This window comes from Rhipicephalus microplus, chromosome 5 (genome assembly GCF_043290135.1).
Source record: "Rhipicephalus microplus isolate Deutch F79 chromosome 5, USDA_Rmic, whole genome shotgun sequence".
NCBI classification, from domain to species: Eukaryota; Metazoa; Arthropoda; class Arachnida; order Ixodida; family Ixodidae; genus Rhipicephalus; species Rhipicephalus microplus.
The window spans coordinates 28,144,693-28,168,202 of NC_134704.1; the positions used below are offsets into that span (position 1 = coordinate 28,144,693).

At 44.6% G+C, this 23,510-nt stretch overlaps 2 protein-coding genes across 3 annotated transcripts in view; both read left to right on the top strand.

The window, feature by feature from the left end:
* The window catches only part of LOC142817700 (suppressor of lurcher protein 1-like), a 222,409-nt gene extending 204,409 nt beyond the window's left edge, over positions 1-18,000 (top strand). For both annotated transcript variants that reach the window (XM_075895059.1, XM_075895058.1), the window contains 4 exons: positions 7,936-8,104; positions 10,965-11,164; positions 14,714-14,761; positions 17,485-18,000. In XM_075895059.1, coding sequence (XP_075751174.1) covers positions 7,936-8,104; positions 10,965-11,164; positions 14,714-14,761; positions 17,485-17,555 — 488 coding nt within the window. In that variant the 3' untranslated portion in view covers positions 17,556-18,000. The remainder of the gene's footprint in view (positions 1-7,935; positions 8,105-10,964; positions 11,165-14,713; positions 14,762-17,484) is intronic.
* Positions 18,001-18,146: 146 nt separating this feature from the next.
* Positions 18,147-23,510, top strand: part of LOC142817699 (suppressor of lurcher protein 1-like) — a 237,114-nt gene continuing 231,750 nt past the window's right edge. Inside the window, exon 1 of the mRNA XM_075895057.1 lies at positions 18,147-18,279. The gene's annotated coding sequence lies outside the window, so the exon portion shown is untranslated. The remainder of the gene's footprint in view (positions 18,280-23,510) is intronic.

Here is a 23,510-nt window from a genome sequence, read left to right on the forward strand (position 1 = left end):
CAGCAACCGCGAAATAAGGCTCGCTCCTATAGAACACTTTGATATCTTGAAATTGTGTTCGCACTCTCTTATGATAACGATAAGCATCAGATGATAACCCAATCGTCGAGCATCCGAGCGCAAGCCTAATAAACAGCATTCCATAAGAACCGGCATTGTTTTCCGGCCGTTCGATTTTCAGTGGGGCCAGTATGGAGCTTAACGACTCTCCTTAGACCGGAGCTTGAACTTACTGGAATTTTTATCGTCAAGCATGCGAGCAGAGCTTTGACTGCTTTGGGTTTTGAAATAAGCGTCGACTAATAAAAGCGAGTGCAGCCGAAAGTACGTATAATTTTCTATTCGTCTGGCTCGTTCATTCATTTGGCATTATTTCATCTGTCTTATGGGAACGCCTTTCACTTTTGCATATTACCGCCACTGCACACCCGTCAGCCCATGTACTGACAATTTTGTCCTCTCTTTCCCTTCTCTCCTTTCTCTTATCTTCTTAATCCCCTTTCCCATTCCCTGTAGCGTAGGGTAGCAAACCGGGCCTGGTTAACCCTTCTGCCTTCTCTCTTGTTGTTCTTCCTTCCTTCGTATTATATAAACGTATGTTTCTTGTTTAGTGGGTACTTTTTTATGATTCACGCAGTCAAATTGACTCCAGCCACAATTTATAGAGAAATCCCGACGTTTCAAGGCTAATTCCTTCCTTTCCTCGGCGAATAAGTGTGCTGGTCATGAAAGCATCAGCGTGTATTGTCCTCTACTTAGTTTTGTCTGCATTTTTGTGGAATTCCGGCAGTATTCTTAACAGATTAATGGGTAGTTCAATGCACCGGCCTATTTACTTTAGTAATACAGCAAATTGGGCTAGGTGGTACTGGTTCCTTATTAGTTTACCGGTACTGGCACACAGGGCATCACTAAGTATGCACGGAATGTGGTGCACAGACAGGCACGCGTTTGTTAAACTATCAGGGTGAAGGGGAGTGCCATATGATAGTATATTTTACAGGAATATTTTTGAGCACAAAAACGCCGTAATATTTCACAAAAATTAATATATGTACAATTAGCATTCACTTTTCGGGACAAGCACAGATTCAAAAAATATAGAGACATTCAAATCGGCTTTTCAAATGCCGTTTGTCTCAACTCCTTTTCAAATAGTTTGATGCAGTTAAAGCTGTTCAAGTACAATCATTATTTAAAAACTGACTCCATGCGCAATGAAATGCAGAAAGGAGACATGATCATGCAAGCTAAAATATCTCAGCAAACCCTCAATAAAAGCATTCTCAAACAAAGCAATGCACGCAAATTTGGAATATATTTTTTTATTATTTTCCTCGCTATGTGAACGCTTATTCTCCAGACGATTCGTATTCTGCCATCCGCTTCCCTCTTTTCTCTTCATGAAAGACCGTCTCCGTAAGGAAAAACGCGCACTAATAGGGACAGCCTGCATGACATTAACAACGGTGTGTTTCGCCAATCAGAAGTGCTTCTCTCGAACGAAATGCTTCGTTAATTCCTCCCCCAGTTTCTACGGCGAAGAACCACCTTTGTGTCTAAGGTGGAGGCACACATCAGTATGCAAATTTACTCCTGCGTCGTCGTTATAAGATAAAAAAAAAGAGCCGCAAGATGCAAATTAACTTCGCTTTGTACTTCGAAAGGTAACGGTCCCCCTCGGTCAACCATTAATACAACGGTCCGTACGAACTGCGAAAACTGCGGAAAACAAAGCCGTATGTGACCAAAATGAACTGCACCCATTTTGTTTCCATCTCCTTTGCGCTGGAGGAGGATAAACAGGGAGGGGGGGGGGGGCGCTGTTTGTTCTTGGCCTGCGTTGCGAAGACGTCCTTTTTTTATGGAGTGCGCCTGTCGAGAAAACTCCTTAGGCGCCACTAAATGAACTATGTAGTGTTACTGTTTATCACAAACACACGTCTATACTTAGATTGCAGGCTGTTCTGCATGTGTCTAATTAGAGTGCCTAGAATCTTCCAGGGAATTTCATGTTTGCTCGTATTCCATATTCATGGGAATTTCATGTTTGCTCGTATTCCGTATTCCATATTCGTTAAAGCTTGGCCGCTATGTGTTAGCGTCATCATCGATCGGGCTAAGCGCATTAGATGCTGCATGGCGCAATGAAACAGTTACTATAGAAATGAATAAAGAAAGAAGGAAGGAAAGAAGGAAAGGAGGTAGGGAAGAAAAAAGTTAGGGAGGAAAGGAGGAAAGATGCCACTGATTTTTTCTAACTAGTGCTTTATCGAGAGTTTTTGAAACTTGTTACAATTAGGTATACAGAAAACCTAGAGAATCTAAGCAGTCCTTAAAAAAAGCAATATCGAAACAACCCACTCAACTGAAAGATCGGAGCGTATTACTCTAGCAGGATGTCACGTAAGTAAAGTTTTTTGTAACAATTCCTGTGTAGTTGAGTAAGTTGTATATGTTGTGTTCCGTTTACATATGTACACATATCTTTTTGTAACAACTTTTGGTGTGTCTGTGGATGTTGTGTTCTGTCGCAATGTTCTGCTGGATTGTAATTGATGTTCACTGTCTGTGAGAATATATTTCCCTAAACAAGTAAAGTTACGTACCTTGAATATATAGGCTAACTCGTGCACAGTCAAAGCGATTGACACCACGTGCTGCGGCTCATCGTATTTCTCTACTGCTCCCATTTCTTTAAACCACGACGATAGGCCGCCGAGATATTATGTCGGAGGGACGCCATAGTACATTATAAACTACCATCAGAGATGCGCCCAAGTGCAACGACAAACGCAAAGTAGTCAGTTATCACATCTATGAACACGTATTGGACGGGCTGTTTTCTCTTTACATGCTACTACAACAATGTATATATGCAAAAATGGCGAGGTAGACCCAGTTCATTTCTACTGGCTTAAGCATGATAACGTGTCTCGTCTTAGTATCAAAAACATTACCGCCTTATATCCCCAAAGCGAATGGTACGTGTTAGAGGAGCCTGCTTAGAGCTGCACCGGGCATTCCTTGTCGAGTCCATTGGCGAATCCTACGTAGAGCCAGCAGTGGTCAGTTTCAGTTTCCAATAGGCAATACGGCTCTTCGAGTGCATGCTTCGGGGTACGTGCAAGGAGGTTTAAAAATTGGGTCACATGCTACCACAGCAACTGAAGTATGCTGAGGCTTCACGGTAGGTCACCAAATACCAAGGAAATGGTAAACGCTGTGGACGATAATAAACGATAAACGCGCGTCAAGTACTAAATCTTGCTTTTGCGTCATGCGTCTAGTCAAGCCAATCCAAGCCTAGTTGACGGCCGTGGCTCATGTTGCGAAGGAAGAAGGTGCTATACAGTGTTCTGCTTAGGGCTGAGACACTGTTCGTTACCGCACTGAGCATTACCTCACTGAGTGGCACTGAGCCTTAACACAATTGAGCGTCACCACACTGGGCGTTAACCCAGAGTGTTACCGCAGCTACTGTGCTGAGGCAGCAGACATGTGGACGCACTTGAATAATGAATGCGCAATCGGGACGTCGCAGGGTCTTGGAGCTGCTACTTCCACCCGCTAGGCTGTGTGGTGTGACTCCAAGTTTCAGTCGTGGTTCCCCAAAAAAGCGGCCCGTGTTGCACGGTTTTATTGAGGACGATGCGAAGTGGGGTCCGCGATTGTGCGAAGCATTCACTGCACGCTGCACTGGACGTATTCAAAGGGCGCGTTTCTCCGCCGGCGACCGTTCGCCATATAAAGTGCGAGAACAGTTGTCGATGTGATTCATTCGTTACTCGGCCCCCCTTTTATTCGGTCCGGTGGGAAGTGGCATCAAAGCATTTTCTCGCTCGGCCGTGAAAGGAATCGAGCTGCTGTTCCCGAGCCGAGAGCTCTCGCTCCACGAGTGCTGTTCACGGAATTTCTTTTTTGATGCCTTTACCGAAACACTCGAAATCTTTATGGGTTATTGATACTTCCAGCAAAAGATGTACACACTTTCAAAGAGTGCGGTGGGGGTAGCAGTAAAAAAAACTATTAGTTCTGTTTTCCTAGAGCACAGCTGCCGGTCAGCCTTTCCTACCATGCATGCAATGGCGCTATCTCGGCCGTTCGCAACAACGTTTACGCGTGCAACGTCAGAATCCTGTAATTTTGACGTGCACTTACGTTAACCCACGAAAGTAACTCGAGCGCACTCTTCCCAATCCGTTAATACTATAGCGATGACAAGAACCATCATCATCCGCCTGACTACGTCCACTGCAGGACAAAGTCCTCTCCCATGTTCCGCCAGTCAACTACAGGTCCAGTGCTTGCTACTGCCAATTTACAGCCGCAAACTTCTTAATCTCATCTGCCCACCTAGCCTTCTGTCTCCCCCTAACCCGCTTGCCTTGTCTAAGGATACATGAACTTAGGACAGCAATCGGTAATTGTTAATTGGTGGTTTGATCGTGTTAGGGGCATACTATATGAGTACCCTCCTTACAACTAATACAATCGTCAGAACACAGATTGCGCTGTTTTTTTCTTTCGATCACAAATCCTTCCAGGCAGGCCTCACGAAAACATCACACATTTCCCCCTGCAGGCAACCATGGTGGTATGCAAAAGCGTGGTCGATGATGGCTCTGGCCGCCAACTCACGTTGCCTCGTCGCTTCGGCATCGGGAGCAGCCGCTTGACGCTGCCGTTGCGCTTCAACTTTCCGAGCCCGAAGTTCTGCGTCAGCTTGATGACGCTGATGTTGCACTTCGGCGTGTCGAGCCAGTATTGCTTCCGCAGAAGTTTCCTGGCAACGTTGACGTTTGGATTCCCTGGCCCCAAGTTCGGGGTCCGCTTGCCGACGCTGACGTTTACGTTCTGCTTCCCGAACCTGCCTCTGCTCCGCGGTGGTGGCGCTGCCGCTGTAACTAGCGACGACGTTGACGTTGTTCCTGGCGTTCCGTAAACCGTTGCAAAGAGACAGGATGACGCAAACACCGCGAACGGGTGTTTTGTACTGCGCCGTTACAATTGCACCGTATACAGACGTACCCTCAAATAGACAGGGAGAGAGAGTTATACGCAATGATTTGCTGCGCCGCACCTGTGGTGGAGAGAGGGATATGGGAGGAGGAAAGCGCATACCTGCGTAAGAAAGGAGAATTAGGGAGAGTTGCGCATGTGCAGTATGGGTGCGGACGGCACTGCGCCGTGCTCCCGACCGGGTTGTAGAAATTAGGTGCCTTTTCTCATTTTCTAACCACTACCACCACCACGTCGCAGAACAGATACTGCCCCGAGCACAAGATGCACTCGCATCTAAAAGACGTAAGCGAACTTTCTCCAATAATCTATGCCATGCCGTTTCGCGGTCCTCACTGTTTTGCCAGATTCGCTACCGCGAGAACCAGAGTCGAACAGCATCATGCCGCTCGACCAATGATGTCAAACGTCACGTTTATACGCAAATCAAGTGATTCTTCTGTACGTGATGGCGACTCGTAATACCACAATGGTACCGCTGTTGCGCTCTTCGGGTTACAAAAACACGCGGCGGAACCAGACGACTTGCTGTCTGATATTGTGTTTCAATCGCTCAGTAATGTATCAATGGGTGCCTACTATGCATTGGGATAATGCTACACTTTCAAGTTTATGCGAACCTGACGAGGTACATGAATACTATGCACAGACTATGGTCGGGGTTTGTTCACAAGCTCACAACATCGTCCATCTCTTGCGTTTTCGGCGGGGCATTGATTCGAACAGCTCGACAGCCGAACCACTGACACCTCCCATGCGCCATGCATCAAAGGCCTCCCTTCCAAAGACTTCCTAGCCACTCCGATTCCAAAACACTCCCATCACGTTGCATTTTCCTGTAATGGCCGTATCCCCGAAAGTGAAGAATCGCGAAGAGTGCGCTGTTGCTTCGCACCATCACCGCTCTGGCGAGCGCGTTGCTTGCGGGTGCATATTTTACGCTCCTCCAAGTGCTTTCTGTGAGTAAGCATACATAAAGTGCGCGGTCATTTTTCTCCGCGTCCGGTCTTTCCCTCGACCTTGTAGCGAAGGTTTCTGACAGCTGACAGAGACCCGCAACGTTTGTGAATAATATGCGCCCTAATCGGTCCCCTCTTCTTCTTGCTCCTCTTTTATCGTTGTTTTCTTTCTGGCAGAATCTAATAACCGCGCGGCATCTTCGTGACGAAGACGAGTGTTTACCACGTGTAGAAGCGCTGCATCAAGTTCCCCGCTTTATACAAGCTACGCGTGTGCGCGTACCCTTAGACTCGCGCAGCTTGGCTCCTATGTGTTTTTCCTTGACATGTGAAGTCCACTCACGTGACTCATTTAAGAGAGGTCGCCTAGATAAGCTTTGTATAAAGCCTGCTACTCTACGTATAGACTCCGAAAACTTTGCTTTTCCTTTTACACACGTGGCTCTCACGTGTATAACACTCCCTTTAGAGAGGCATGTTGACTCTGTTTAGGAGAGTCGTTGGACGAACAACTCTCCTAAAGAGCGTCAACGTGCCTCTCTAAAGGGAGTGCAACACATATGTGATTTTCACATGTATAAAAGAGGAGCTAAAGAGCTATTTTTTATTATTATAGTGTAAAATGAACGTAAAAGGGGAACAGTACAATGTTTAGCTTATTATTATCCACCAGTGCAAACAGTAGGACACAAAGCACTTATCATGTTATTATACGGCTAAGTCTAGTATAACCTTATCGCTAAATTTTGACTACACTTTGAAAACTGTAACTCTTATTTTTACATGTGGTAATCACACGTGTAACACTCCCTTTAGAGATGCTCGCTGACTCTCTTTAGGAGAGTAGTGGCCCACCCAACTTTCCATAAGAAAGTCAGTGCACGACTCTCCTAAATCGAGTCAGCGAGTCTTTTTAGGAGAGCCGTGCACTCCCTCTTTTGCAAAGTTGGGCGTGCCACTACCTCCTAAAGAGAGTCAGCGTGCCTTTCTAAAGTGCTACACATGTGACTCACACGTATAAAAGGATAGTCAAAGGACACTTTTCTTGGAGCCCTGCCACCGTGGTCTAGTGGCTAAGGTACTCGGCTACTGACCGGCAGGTCGCGGGATCGAACCGCGGCTGTGGCGGCTGCGTTTCCGATGGAGGCGGAAATGCTGTAGGCCTGTGTGCTCAGATTTGAGCGCACGTTGAAGAACCCCAGGTGGTTGAAATTTCCGGAGCCCTCCACTACGGTGTCTCTCATAATCACATGGTGGTTTTGGGACATTAAAGCCCATATATAATATCAAATCTAGAGAGCCTATGCATGACCGGCCAAATGACCAGTCGTGTAAGCTCTCTATTTTTCCACTCAAAAGTGTAGCGGTAGAACAGTATACGCAGCGTTACAAAGAGAGTCCCTTCATCCAGGAACTTTGTCTTTTATAGGATCACCATATATTGTATGGCACAAAGAAACGACGGGACACACAATGATGCACACACAACAAAGCGCTACAAGTAGTGCTCCGTTGTGTGTGTGTGCCTTTCCTGTGTGCCGTTGATTCGTTGCGCCATCTAATCTGCACTGATGCTATGTTAACACGCCCAATATTAAACACGCCCGGTAGCTTCTTGTTCTACGTGAAAAGAACTGTAGCTTTAACAACTTCAAACGATTGAATTTATAATGCACTACAAATTGCGAGATCACCTTGAAAAACTGCATATATTCCCTCAAGCAAACTTAAGAACGGATCTCGTGGTTGCAGATCGAGAGCGGACGCGTACGACGCACGCAGGTTATGAGGGTGATTGTGTACACTGCGCTATGGTCATATTTTCAGGTGCAGCAAGCTTAAGTGAAGCGACTTCTATGAGTGACTTCGGTGTCTCGACATTGCGCGTCCTTATACGCTGGCCCGTGAGGGAGACGTGTATTTGACAGAGTTCGCCTGTTCCCCATGCATGCAGTGTGCACCTTCATCTACAACAGCTCCGAGGTGTCCAACGGCACCTTCTCCACGCCCAACTACCCGGGCGTCTACCCGCGGGACACCGAGTGCCACTACCTCTTCTACGGCAAGAGCAACGAGAAGATATACATCGAGTTCGCCTACTTTGACGTCGAAGGCGTGCCACCGTACGTACACACGCGCAACTGCATCGCATCCGCAGCGGAGTCTATAGTTACCTGCAGCTCGCTCATCTTATAATCTCCAAGTGTTAGAAGGGAGGAAGCAACAAAAAGGGAGAAGGCAGGCAGGTTAACCAGAAAGACATCCGGTTGGCTACCCTACACTGGGGGATTAGGGAAGGGGACAAGAAAGACGAGAAAGAGGGAAGAGAGGGAAAAGAAAAAAAAGGGTGGGGGAGAGACTGACAGTAATTTCACTGCAGCGTGTAGAACTCTACCGCATGTCAGAGGCGTTCACACAAGCCTGTCTTTCTCAGGAAACACAGCTAGAAAAATTGAATACAACCAATTACTATTTCCCGAGCTTATAATGATAGATCCTACATTAATGGTTCTAACAGCGGGCGTTACCGCTTTGAAACGCTATGTACGCAATTGCGTACACCACTTGTGTTAATAACAGGGCTGCTTCATACAAACTTGATAATGGGCTGGTTGGTTAGACAAGATCAACGTTCATCGCGCAAACTGTACAGAAAAAGGGCTGAAGAGAGCGACGAAAGACGTACAAAACACATCAGCGTAAACTAAAAAAAATGTTTAATACACAGCTCTTGCCCCGCATGTGGTCTTAATATGTGTATCATGCTTATCTACGTAATAAGCAGTTAGCTGGGGGCCATTGTGTTTTCTGCCTATTCCATCACCGTTTTTGGCACATTTTGAGGAGTTTGCGCATGAAACGACAGGTAAGCGCTACGGAAAGCGGGTATGTGCCAGCATTTAGTATACTATTGAACAGTATAGCATTGCTTAGCATAATACACAAAAATGGTAAGAAAGGAAACTGAGGAAAACTGAGGTGAAGGTGAGCAGGAAGGAAAATAAACGAGACGGCAGTATAAAAAAATGAGAGATGTAGGAAGAGCTAAAGAAATCAAAATTGAGGAAGAAAGAAAGATCAACATTATTATGAACAAAATACGAAGAAAGAACTAAATCTCCTTTTGTCTAGTGGTGGTGTTTTTTTGTCTAGCTCTGCTGTTATCTCATATATCACAGACATACAACTGCCTTAAATGTTTTCTATTTTTCGTGCTTATCATTGACTAGGGGTTAATAAAAGGCAAGATGCGTGGAGCTTTGCATTAATTGAACCTCCCGCGTAATTTATTTGCCTTCATTTACCTTGATCTTGATGTGCATGGTTGCGTATATATGATCACTCCGCTGAAAACACTAGAGTCGTTCGACGTGCTGCTTTCCAATGAGCTGTGAATAAATTATAATTTTTATTTGCTTGAAGTGGTCATAACTAAAACCGACTTACACTACATGTCAAGTCTGAAACTTGATTCAATTTATGCAAAACAGGGCGAGGGTGACTTTATAGTAAATAAATCGTTATTACAATTTAATAAAGAGAAAGTTCAATTACAAATAAACTAATGTATAAAGGCATTATTTTTATTAAAGCAGGAGTATTGATTTGACGCATTCACAGTGATTTATTCACAGCTAGACTCTGAAAGAGTTAGCTGTTTTCGTTTAGCAGTCTTTTGATCTTGTAGGGTTCGCAGACACAAAGCTTCAAGATTCAATATTCTTTTTTTTTTCTTATCCTTTTCTGTTGACGTACGTAGCACACACATGCTTTAAAGTGATGCTGCATTACTTGAGCTCGAAGGTGGCTTTTTAGTAGACAAATTGAGGTTTGAGAGCGACCGCCTCAGTAATATTTTGGTGAGTTTCTGTACAAGTGACTCTGGTTGAGGAAAATATTAAGGACTGGGAGTTCGAATGCATTTGGTTGAAGAAAATTATTTGTCCAAGCCCCAAACACAAGATATATTTTTTGAGTCCACCAAAATACATTCAACTAGAACACACCACACCAGTGTGGTCTTCCCACCAGAACACAGCACACCAAACTAATGTGCACACCAGGACACAACAGCGTGTTTTGGTGCATCAATTAAGTTACACCGGAATACATCAAACAGACTCTGGTGGGTTTGTCAACTGGGTAGGGTAAATAAGATATCAAATACAATTTAATACGAATAAGTTCAACTACACATGAACTAACGTATTAAGGCATTATTTTTATTAAAATAGGAGTATTGATTTGATACATTCATAAAAATTTCTTCACAGCAAGACTCTGAAACGGTTAGCTGTTTTCGTTTAGCAGTCTTTCTCGTGAGGTTCGCAGACACAAAGCTTCAAGATGCAGTATTCTTGTCTTTCTTCTTAGCCTTTTCTGTTGATGTACGTAGCACACACAGGCTTCAAAGTGATGCTGCATTGCTTGAGCTCGAACATGGCTTCTTAGTAGACAAATTGAGGTACACATGTCTGAGAGCGACCGGCTGAGTAATATTTTGGTGAGTTTCAGTACAAGTGAGTCTGGTTGAGGAAAATATTAGGAAGTGTAAAATAGAATGCATTTGGTTGAAGAAAATTCTTAGTCCTAGCCCCAAACACAAAATATATTTCTTGAGTCCACCAGAACTCATCCAACCAGAACACGCCTGTCTGAGTCGGCGTTCCCGCCAGGACACATGACAGTGGTTCGGCATTATTACCAAGACACGCCACACTGATTCAACTTTCATACCAGAACACATTCCACCAAGACACACCATAGTTGGTCGGTGTTCACGCCAGAATACAGCACACCACGCTAGTGCATTCACCAAGACACACCAGTGTGTTCTGGTGTATACACCAGAGCACACCAGACACACTTTGGTTTTTCAACTGGGGTGGATCTTATGTTGGCCGTAATGCGAGCGCCTCCCATTCAGAGCACAACTTCGGCGCCTTCTTTAGAATAGCAGAGATGACGAATGCGTCATCGCAGGTGCCTCTCGGACACGGCGAGCGACTACGTGGAGTTCTCCAACTTCCGCACGGTGGACCGCAAGATCCCGCGCCACTGCGGCAACCTGCGACCGACAAAAATCGAATCCGACGCCGACTTCTTCCGCGTCTCGTTCAAGTCCAACGACAAGTTCGACGGCACCGGATTCGAGGCCTTCTACCAGTTCAGAAACAACCCCGGTGCGTATCTCTTATTTTTCTTTTTATTGGTATAGCAATTTTATGGACACCCTCAACGGGTCTTTTGACGTCGCCGTCATGCTCCGTATAAATTCCCAATTGATATCATTCCCCTGTGCATTTCATGTTCAACTCGTGGGTGAAAGTGCGAGAGGGGGAGCGATAAACGTGGCTGAAGCAGAGATAAGACGAGCCGATCTATCTCTGCCGCACGGAGAACTCACGTGATATCACCCAGCGTGCAAGACCTGCCCACGATGGCTGCTCTAACAAAGAGTAAATGACCCACCCGTCTAGAAAGAGCACGAAGGTATGTGAAGGCGTGTGTCACTCGAGCAGCAGCTGTGAGCTTTTGATTATGAGGGCCTGGTCTCGATCACTAGAGCACGCCCTATCTCGGCAGCCATCACCAGACGGTTTATATATCCTTCTGCGAGCTGTGCTGTTAATGCAAAGAGACTGCGTGAAAACCACCATTTTCCTTGTAGAAGAAGAAGAACAAAACTTCATTAGCGAAAAAGACCACGTAAACAGGGCAGCGCCACGTGGTCGGGCCCCTATTACAAGACACCGCTGGCTCTCGCCATCCTTTCAGCTTTCCTGACCAGGCTCCGCTGGTCCTCAAGGTCTGGGCTGGACAGCATTGCCTCCTACATCTCCCTGCTGTTGTTCTCTTCGTGTTCTTCGGTGTGCGCCGTACGTTCCCACGTGCTGTGGTAGAGCGTCGGTGCGCTTCCATACCGCGGGCATATGTCTTTGTATGGTGTTGGGTAGTACGTATGCAATCTGTGGATGTTTATGCATGTGTATGTTTGGAGTCGGCGTAACGTCGCAGAATCCATGGCCGAAAGGTTCTTGTGTGGTGCTGGGTGATGTATCCGCGAATCTCTGTAGTATTGCAGGATCGCTTTGTAACTGGGATCGATGGGTGTCGGGTCCTCCACGGGGTCGCCATCGCCAGCTCGGTAATTAGTGAAACCTCGAACCACCCCACCTGCGTTGAGGTTCCCCGTAACATCCTCGTGTCCCGGGGCTCAAGTGATTGTCTTGGTATAGAGTATGTCTAGCTGTCTGCTACTTTATGTCAGTATCCGGTGTCCCTTGGCGCCGATTTTACCCTTTCTGATAATTTCTACATGCAGCCTAGAATCTGTGATTACAGTCAGCGCAGTGTTGCGCTCCATGCCTTCCCTTATAGCTAAGGCAATGTCAATCTTATCTGCTTGTATGACAGTTGCTTGGGAAACCGAAGCATAGGCCATGATCTTACCGCTTCTGTTTTCCACAACCACTACCATATTTTTTTGCATTGGCCCAGTATGGCGAAGCATCCGTGAATCTCGAAATATTCGGGAACATTGTTGTTTTGTCGATATATGCCACTCGAGCTTTTCTCCACCCTGCATGTAATGTCGGATCCATGTTTTGTGGTATTGGTGATACCCCATACAAATCTCTGATCTGGCATGGTAGTGCCTTGGTCCTTTAGTGTGTGTGCATACACCTTTCACGGCCAACTCTATAAAGAAGAGCTCTGCCTGCTGGAGTTTGCCCCAATCGAGTCCTCTGCGCTATAATTTGAGGCTCAGACAGCTCATCAAAGGCGTTGTGGAGGCCGGGGGATAGAAGCTTCTCATTAGAAGTGTTACACGGCAACCTCAATACTTTCTTATATGCCATCCTTAAAATTTGATCAGCCTTATCTTGTTCCCCCCTATTCAGGGCATGGTAAGGGAGCGAGTACATCACTCTGCTGATTACCAGGATTTTCACAAGTCTGAGGGTGTCATGCTCCCCCATACCTCTCCTATTATGGGCCACGTGGGCTATCATCCGAATAATCTGATTATCATCCGATCAAGACACCTGTTGTTCGATTGTAGTCACATTCCCAGCACTCTAAGTGTTCTCCGCTCCGGAATAATTGTCACCTGAAGCCGGATCTCGAGTGCGAGTCCTTGGATCTTCTCTTTGTTTCTTGTCTTTTGTGAGGCAAATCAGTTCCGACTTCTCCGGCGAGCACTGTAAACCCCTTTCGTTTGTATATGCTTCTATTATTTTGGCTGTCAATTGGAGCTTTTCCTCCATTTCGCCCAAGTTGCCCTTTGTTATCTTTATTGCTATATCATCCGCATATGGAGAATGTTGAGTGTCGGGAATTTCTAGGAGCTTTTTAGCCAGTCCGATCATGGCTATGTTGAAGAGTGTAGGTGAAAAGACTGATCCTTGTGATTTGCCTCTGATCGGAGGATGGATGATGTTGGATTCATCATATTCTACTTTGATGACAGCTGTTCTTTCGTTCAGGAAGCTTCGAACGTGCTGATACGTCCTAATACCACAGTTGGTCTCGGCTAAGCCGTCAAGTATCCCTTTGTGGCTTACGTTGTCAAAGGCTCCTTTTATGTCAATGGCCATGGCAATTCTCCTGGTTTGGTGACATTGCTTAAAACTTCCTGTTTTAAAAGCAGGAGAATATTCTATGTTGAAAGATGTGGCCTGAAGCCAAAGATGATGTCAGGCATGAGGTTATTTTCTTCAAGATGACGTTGTAGTCGAATGTTTACTATTCTTTCGAACACATTTCCTAGGCATGATGTAAGAGATATGGGGCGAAAATTTTCCAAAGCCAATTTCTTCCCTGGTTTTGGGATCATGATAATAACAGCGTGTTTCCATTGATGTGGTATCATTTCTTTAACACAATGATCATTTATGAAGCTCGTGAGGGCTGTGATAGATTCATCGTTCATGTTTCTGATCATGGCATTTGGTATTTGATCCGCCCCTGCCACTGTGTTCCGCTTTGTACAGGTGATTGCTTCTCGCACTTCTGCTTCCATGAAGAGCTCGTCCATTCCTGGGTGTGGGTGGCCGTTGTAGTCAACTTGGTACAGAGGTGTCGAGACTTTGTCACCGAAGCATTTGGTATAGACTGCATTGAGAAGTTGGTCTTTAATGCCTGGTACGAGTGTAACAATCTCTTCAAGTTTTTTTTTTTGGCTTTCGCATCGTGTTTTGAGTGGGTCAATCATTGATCTAAGGATGCTCCACCCTTTCGCTCTTCCTAGTATTCCCTGTAATGTACCACAGAAGCGTTGCCAGTGTGTTGTTGCAAGTTGATTAGCGTATTCTCCCGCCTCTTGTGTTATGTTTTTTTATTCTGATTTTGAGCTTTCGCTTGTGTTTTCGCCGTTTCAATCACTTGGTCAAGCTTCTTCGTGCATCCCACAAATGTAGTAGGCGAGGGTTGACTTCAGGTGTTTTCTCCGTCCTGGTGACACTTTTGGTGTGTTTACTCCATCCTCATGTGTGGAGTGGTACGGCATCCTCATGTGTTCCGTCCAGAGCAGCCAGAGCGGCATCATCGGCGCGTTCGTTTCCTATGATGTCACAGTGACTTAGAAGCCACTGAAACGTCACGTGGTGCCCTTTCGTGTGTGATGTGTGAATAAGATTACGAATTTCATGTACGAGCTCTTTGTACGGCCCGCGACGCAGTGCTGTACTCGCTGCCCTGATAGTGGTCATTATTTTTCGGCGTTACAGATCCTTTCACAGTTCGACAAGTCTCCGCTGTGCAGAACAAGGAAAATGGTAAGTAACAGAACATTTACTCATTCGTCGGGTTATTTCATGTTCGAGTACTTGCACCTTATTTTTCAAAACAGTCGGAAAGTTAATCACAGAGTTGGAAACTAATGTAATTTTACATTACACTGCTGCTTGAGAGATGTTTTGTTTTTATGCTTATCCTGAGCATCAGGTCAAGAGTGATTCCACGTAAGATAGAACAAAGCATGGCTGGTCGACTTCTTTATTTCTTTCAAAACTTTATATATTGTTGCCTGATCAGTGGAAAGAAGAGATCTACAACAGGTCTTGCTGTAAAGTTTTTTTTTTTGAGGCACAGTAAGTCAATAATGATGGAGAGGTGGGGTGCCATGCTTACCTGCTCTGCTGCTTTTTTTTTAGTTTGGCGATGAATTACACAAAATTTATTAAAGCTACGAGTCTAAAATTCATTTGGCTACATATACGCATACTGGCTTTTACGTTCAATTACATTTCGGTTGCCAACTAGTGTGTATTTGTTTGCGAAATTCTCAAATTTGATCTAAAAACATTTTTTACCTAGTTTGCAGGTTTTCATTTCACAAACTAGCTATGGCAGAGCGGTGAAAATTCCGTATTTTTTTTCAACATGCCTATTTACAAAACTGCCAAAGCTTTTACTAATAAAACCTCTCAATAAGAAGATATAATCGGGCTAACTTCAAGAAAAGAGCATGCAAGGGAAACTAGTGATGACGATTAAAAAACATTTTCATATCTTTTATAATTTCCCCACTTATTCTACTGTACATCGGCTTTCACAATCAATAAAAACATGTTGCATTTGATGGCTTAGCTTGCAGTAATGGCCCGTCGAAAAATTCCCTTGCGCAAGCACTGGTGAAGTCTATTTGCTATGGTGTTGACACTCTTATATATTTCTTTTTTAATTCAGTAGACGCCTATTATGTTCTGTGATTAATGAGTTACAGTGGCTATCGTTTGAGAAAAGTCACTGTCAAAATGAAGAGAATGTCCAGTCGTGGCCAATATGAGTTGCATGCATCACGCTGGCTGAACTCGAAATGACATCCTGCCCTGCCGCGGTGGTCTAGCGGCTAAGGTACTCGGCTGCTGACCCGCAGGTCGCGGGTTCGAATCCCGGTTGCGGCGGCTGCATTTCCGATGGAGGCGGAAATGTTCTGGGCCCGTGTGCTCAGATTTGGGTGCACGTTAAAGAACCCCAGGTAGTCGAAATTTCCGGAGCCCTCCTCTACGGCGTCTCTCATAATCATATGGTGGTTTTGGGATGTTAAACCCCACAAATCAATCAATCAATTAATTGAAATGGCATCCATGCCGCAAATGAGCACCTACGTAGACAAAAAAGGTGAATTAAATTCTCCCTTAGCTGTACTTTCTGAACAAATTTAACGTTTGTTGGTGTCATTGTTCAGGCTTGGAGTCGCTTTACCCACAGCCAGCGTGTGGTAACTCATGTGTATACAATTTTTGTTAAAAAAATAACGTCAGAGGAAACGTAAACGTTAAAAAATTGTTTCACAATTTTCACCAATATTTTAATCAGAAAAGCAATAAGATTTGAAGAAAAGCGCTCTCTAATTACCCATAATTAGGTATCCAGATGAAGAGTGAGGTGCACATCGCGAATAGCGTAATGCAATCAGTCCCTTTATCTTTGTCGGTCGATGTTCGTCTTCCAGCACTTTTTGTTGCGTTTTTTTGCGTTTTCTTTATTTCAGTAAGTGGCTGAGCCTGACCAGATTATGCACTGTTTACAAACCAGATTATCAAATAGAAGCAAAGATGCAGTAATTTTTATCGTATTAGGAGGCGCAGACTTCAAGTATAATGAGCGGCATGTAGCAGGAACCCCTGACGCTGTTTGTGTGTATAATGCAAACGCTCCTTGACAAGGTTACCGCTCTCATCGCTTGTTACCGCTCTCAACGCAGTAGCCCCACTGTACACGCAACTCTCCTTCGGAAAGGGCGCTTTCTTCATCATATCGACCCTTTTGCAAACTAGATTGAATGGGTGTCTATTGGAAACACTTCTTTTAAGGGCGTACTGGTTGATTCCAACAGTCCGTTTTGTTTGGTCTACTTGTTTTGGCTCGTGGTAGGGAGAATTGAAATTTCACATTTATTCACTGCCCACGCTTTGCTGAAGTTGTCGAAAAATATAAAAATAAAGTTTTATTTTTGAAGACCGCAGCCGCATTGCACTTCTTCAATATCATTTGCTTGGCCGAGTTGTAGTCAGATTTTTTTTTATTTAGTGCACACACCCGCCTAAATTGCCTGTTTATTAGTACGCTAACGTGACCGATGGATCACATGTTCGTGTCAGTAGTCTGTTGTAGCAGTTAAACAAGAATGGATCTTAAAAACAATAACAAGGTTTCACCGTATTGTGTACAAGCATCATACAATTTACCGCAAATACGGAGCTTTAGTACATGTTAATTTTTGTGCTCAGTGAGACTTCAAAGCACTGCCGAACGACAATGCAAAGAAGGCGGCTGCAAGACAACATGCGGCATACTTCGTTTTTTTTCGTTTTTTTTTCGCAGGTTGATTCTCGCGTGCGCGAGTCACACAAGAGAAAATGTATTGCATCAATCAGTTTGTGGATTCAGATGCCTCATCACGTCACTGTATTTATCTTAAACCCTTTATATGCGCGTGCATATATAATTATGATCCGCCTTACGAATTTCTCTATGTTCTCTCTCTTTTCAGTGCACAGATCTTCGCCCGCAACCGCCCTGCTGTCTCTGGTTCTGCTGTGGCTTCTGGTAGCCGATCACTGAGGCCATCCAGGCGGGCCTCTCTCTTTCCGCTTTACTCAAAAAGCCGCTCACTCGCCGAGTTCAAGTCATACCCCCATCTCTCTACGTTCTCGATGTGTTCTCACGGTCACCAAAAAAGTGTAAACGAAGCAACAAAAAAAACAAAGAAAGCACAAAGGCATCGACATACTTCACAACTCGCGCCTCACCGCACCTCCGTTGGTGCTCAGAGCTCGACTCTCTTCGTACGCAGAAGAGGACGAAGATCGTGCTGTGTGTGTGTGTGTATATGTGTGTGTGTTCGACGTACCCGCTGTGGAAATCGACGCTACAATTCAATGCGCACAGACTGTCGGTCATGAACTTAACGCCGATTTCACTCTACCCTCTCGACGTCTCCCTCACCTCGCCTGCAACGTGAACTTCAAATTCTTCTTTTCCTCCTATCAGTGCTTCTCCACTTATTATTCGTGTGCGGCCGGCACGAAAAGCCTCTTGAAGCTCGACGTCGTTTTTTTTTTCGCTGTTATGTGAGCGCTCGTTTATGTGCGCGTGTGTACCGTGCTCGTGTGTGCGTGTGCAGCAGATCATTGGACCGCACTCCTTCCCCGTGAAAAAACAAAGAACTGTCATTGAAGAACCTCGATGAAGACGTTCTCAGCACGTCTTCACGGTGGCCGGAGAGGACTCAATGGTGGAAACATGGGAAAGTCGTGAGAAACAAAACTGAACAATACGAATGATGGTGCGTCATCTTCTGTACTATCTCTATCTCTCTATCTCGAAGAGCGAAATGACAGCAGCGTTATATAGGCGCGGTCACCGCGACGTATTACACTGTTCCCGAAACGAGGACAGTGACCCCTTTCCGCGACATGTCACTCACCCGACATCCCGTTGGAGCTTGCGTTGTTGTTTTGCTTTTCGCTTTTGTTGTTTCATTTTGTTACTTAGAATCTCCCCGACACTCGAAATGAAGAAGTAATGGGCTTGGACGGGGTATGTTGCGAGAAGCTGGGGTAACCGCTGTTTTTTTAAAGAACTGGATTGTAAATGGAAGAAAGCGCGCCAGAAGAAGGCCGAAAGTTCGGCGGGTAGGTAGGATTTAAAAGCTTGCGTGAATGAAGTGGCCGTACGATGCACAGGACCGGATTGAACAGTTTTTTTTATGGTTCCACTACGTACACGCCGTCCCCTAGAGGGAAAATTTTGAAACGTTGCTGTAGAGTCTCCGGACACCTTCAGGTCTCTGAGGCTGTTATTCTAGCCGTACCGCTTGTTCCAGATCACCCGCTGAGCTTTGCCTCCCGACAATGGCAGCAGAGGGCAGCACAAAAAAGGAAAAAAAGCGGATTGGAGAAACGAGGTAGTGGACACTACCCTGCATCGGGTCAGGCTGACGATAATGACGCTGATAGTGGATATGGTGATTAAGCACAAATTGATAAGAGGCCGTAAATTATTCCGTAAATTATTGCGGAAATAATTTACGGATTTTGAATACCTTCTACCAAAAACGAGAAAACCGCAAGTGGACATGGAGGAGCCCTAATGGCGAAAATAAGAACGAAATAGACTTTATAATGAGTGCACACCCTGGAATCGTGCAGGATGTGGAAGTGATTGGAAAGGTACGATGCAGTGACCATAAAATGGTACGGTCTCGAATTCGCCTAGACTTGAAGAAGGAACGACTGAAACTGATACGCAAGAAGCCAATCAATCAGCTAGCACTGAGAGGGAAAGTACAGGAATTCAGAGTGTCGCTGCAGAACAGGTACTCGGCTCTTAGTGAGGAAACCAACCTTAGCGTAGGTACAATGAATGATAATCGGACGAGTATCATTACGGAGTGTGCAGTGGAAATTGGAGGCAGGGTAGTTAGACAGGACACTCGCAAGCTTTCCCAGGAAACAAAGAACCTAATTAAGAAGCGTAAAATCATGAAAGTGTCAAGTACAACAGACAAAATAGAACTGGCAGAGCTTTCGAAGTTGATTATTAGATGTAAGGTATGCGATGTAAGAAGGTATAACATGGAGAGAATTGAACACGCTCTGAAAAACGGAGGAAGTGTCAAAGCATTGAAGAAGAAACTTGGGATAGGCAAAAGTTGGATGTATGCACTAAGGGACAAAGAAGGCAAAATAACTACCAATATGGATAGGATAGTTAAAATAGCGGAGGAGTTTTACAGAGATCTGTACAGTAGCCGAGACAACCACGACCTTAATACTATAAGAACTAGCAGTAACCCAGATTACACCCCACCAGTAATGATAGAAGAAGTCAGAAAAGCTTTGGAGAGCATGCAAAGGGGCAAAGCTGCTGGTGAGGATCAGGTAACATCAGATCTGCTGGAAGATGGAGGACAGATTGTGTTAGAAAAACTAGCCACCCTGTTTACGAGGTGTCTCCTGACGGGAAGAGTACCAGAGTCTTGGAAGAACGCTAACATCATCTTAATACATAAGAAAGGAGATGACAAGGACTTGAAGAATTACAGGCCGATCAGCTTGTTCTCTGTAGTATACAAGCTATTTACAAAGGTAATTGCTAACAGAGTAAAGAAAACACTAGAATTCAATCAACCAAAGGAACAAGCAGGATTTTGAACAGGCTACTCAACAATTGACCACATTCATACTATCAATCAGGTAATAGAGAAATGCTCAGAGTATAACCAACCACTATACATAGCCTTCATAGATTACGAGAAGGCGTTTGATTCAGTAGAAATATCAGCCGTCATGCAAACACTGCGGAATCAGGGCGTAGATGAAGTATATATAAACATTCTGGAAGAAATCTACAGGGGATCAACTGCTACCATAGTGCTTCATAAAGAAAGCAACAGAATACCAATCAAGAAGGGTGTAAGGCAGGGGGACACAATTTCCCCAATGCTATTTACCGCGTGCTTACAGGAGGTTTTCAGAAGCCTAGAATGGGAACAGTTAGGGATAAGAGTCAATGAAGAATACCTTAGTAACCTGCGCTTCGCCGATGACATTGCATTGCTCAGTAACTCGGGGGACGAATTGCAACTCATGATTACGGAGTTAGACAAGGAGAGCAGAAAGGTGGGTCTTAAAATTAATCTGCAGAAAACGAAAGTAATGTACAACAACCTCGGCAAGGAGCAGCGCTTTGAGATAGGTAATAGTGCGCTTGAAGTTGTAAAAGACTATGTCTACTTAGGGCAGGTAATAACCGCAGAGCCGAACCACGATATTGAAGTAACTAGAAGAATAAGAATGGCGTGGAGCACATTCGGCAAGCACTCTCAAATTATGACAGGTAGAGTGCCACTATCCCTCAAGAGGAAGGTATATAACAGCTGTATCTTGCCGGTACTTAGCTACGGAGCAGAAACCTGGAGACTTACAAAGAGGGTTCAGCTTAAATTGAGGACGACGCAGCGAGCAATGGAAAGAAAAATGGTAGGTGTAACCTTAAGAGACAAGAGGAGAGCAGAGTGGATTAGGGAACAAACGGGGGTTAAGGATATCATAGCTGAAATCAAGAAGAAGAAATGGACATGGGCAGGGCATGTAGCGCGTAGACAGGGTAACCGCTGGTCATTTAGTGTAACTGACTGGATTTCCAGAGAAGGAAAGCGGGTTAGGGGAGACAGAAGGTTAGGTGGGCAGATGAGATTAAGAAGTTTGCGGGTATAAATTGGCAGCAGCAAGCTCAGGACCGAGTTAACTGGCGGAACATGGGAGAGGGCTTTGTCCTGCAGTGGACGTAGTCAGGATGATGATGATGATGATGATGATGATGATAATGATGATGATGATAAGAGGCCGTTCGTCAAAATATGAACGATGTTGTCTTCGAAAGGGGCCGCTTGCCCTTGCCCAGTTCACAATGAAAATCGAGCGAAGGGTGGCGTGTTTTTCGAGTGCGTTTAGCTGGTGTTGATGAAGATTTCAGTCTGCTCCCAGTTCGTGTCTGGCTACAGAATCTCATAAAGTCGTTCACGTCCTTGACACTAAAACAATGTGTTCATATAAATGTGTTGCGCACGCGGTAGTAGTTGAAATACTTTCTTTTCGTATGAGAACTATCTCCATCAGTGAGCAGTTCGAGGCGGCAAAGAAAATTGGTGCTGGTTTCCCAGTCAGAAAAAAAATGTGCTAAGATTGGACCCGACACCAAGGCCCAATAACGGTGGTCGTTGTGCTATATGGACTAACACTGGTGAATGGCAACGCGAGGATGAGTCTGTCTAAATGCTCGTAGCACAGGAATTCCATATAAACTTACATTGATCGTTTAGTGTTCTTGTTCTAAAAGAAGTTGGCACTCTCTTTGTTGCTAATCTCGAGTCTAAACTTGTGATTGCGATAGCACTTATATAAGCACTCTAGGCGCTATTTCACCGTGGCTGTCGGCGTGAGGTCCCGTTAAAGTCCAAAAGCTACAACATGAAACCGATCACCGTATACTCTATATGCGAGCTTTCGTTTATTTTTTCCTACGATTCCACTCTTGCGCTACGCTCCTTGCAGTTCAGAGAACTAAGATCACGCGCATGTGAGCATGACAGCGTTTTCTCGAATAGAATCTATCGGGCGTGCAGTTTTGAAAAAGAAATGTGAGCGTATATCAAGTTTACTGTTATAAGTTGTTGAATTTGCAGCAGTAACTTAATCATATTGTCGTGACACTGACATGCTCCAAATCCCGACTTTGCTACCCTCTGTGACTACCGCACTTGGGTAGCGGTGATATAAAAAACAAAGATATGCCGGGTATTAAAAATTGATTTGCAGTTTCCCTACTACACGGTGAACTAGTGGTGGGACCATGACTTCTGCACTGAAAACAGCGTAGTAATGTTTTTGTTGTTTTTGGCGACACTGTAAGGTACAACGTCTGCACTTTTTTTTAGTGTGCACTTGGATATTCAGCAACAATACTGCCTCACGTCACGCTCGACCAGTGTCTTTACTTGGTTGCTGTAGTGAAACGACCGCGCCGAAAAGGTGTTGATCATCACCAGTTCGAATGCTATGCAGTAAGCTCATTGCTATTATTTAACGCTTCCTTTTGTGGAGACAACTCTCAGCGTTGCTTGCTAGCTTGTTTCTGTATCCTGATGAGTATTCGGGAAAGTTGGAGCGCAAAAATAAACATACACCTAGGTCGAGAAACACCAGTTAAGTGCGCCTTTTTTTAACTTTCCTAATTTTCATCATCTCGCCCAAAATCAGGTTTGGTTAAACGATCTTTTCACATGGTTTTCATTTCATATAGAACATTCACCATCTTTCAGATAGGCGCAGAACTGATATTCCACTGTTCTCGTTCTGCGGTTTGTGCTCAACACTCTCCTTGTTTTGTTTAAAAAGATGGTTCTTCGTTTTTTTTCGTTTTTTCTAATAGGAGTTATACTGACATTTCTTAGCCTTGCTTTACAACTAAGTATATCGCCAATTTTACATATTTTTCCACTTTCCTTTTTCTTCACAATGTTATTCTTATCAAAATCCGGCTTGTGAATTCACACGCTAAAGATAAACACACACGCATTCACACGCTCCGTAGATAAAGTGGCTATTAAAACTATTCGGTACGATTCCATGTTGTGGTGCACTGATAAAGTTATTTCCAGGCGACGGTATATATTGCGTTTTTTTTCTCTTCTACCTTTGAAGTAACAAACAGTGACACATGCAAAGTTTAAAGCTGTAACACGAACGCTCTGCCGCATGTCCTGAACAAACAAACAGACCTCATCTATAAACAAACAAACAAACAAACAAACAGACCTCATCTTGTGGACTTGCCTGTAAAGCGTGCTTCTTTGTAGCAATAGTGTTTATGCAACACAGCCACCTTTACATATCTATACCAGTTTTTTTTTCGGGGGGGGGGGGGGGGGGCAAGACAATTGCAATAGCTGATTTGCCTCCTTTAAAACGTTAACTTTATTGCTGTTTTCCCAAAGTAAGCTAACGAATATTT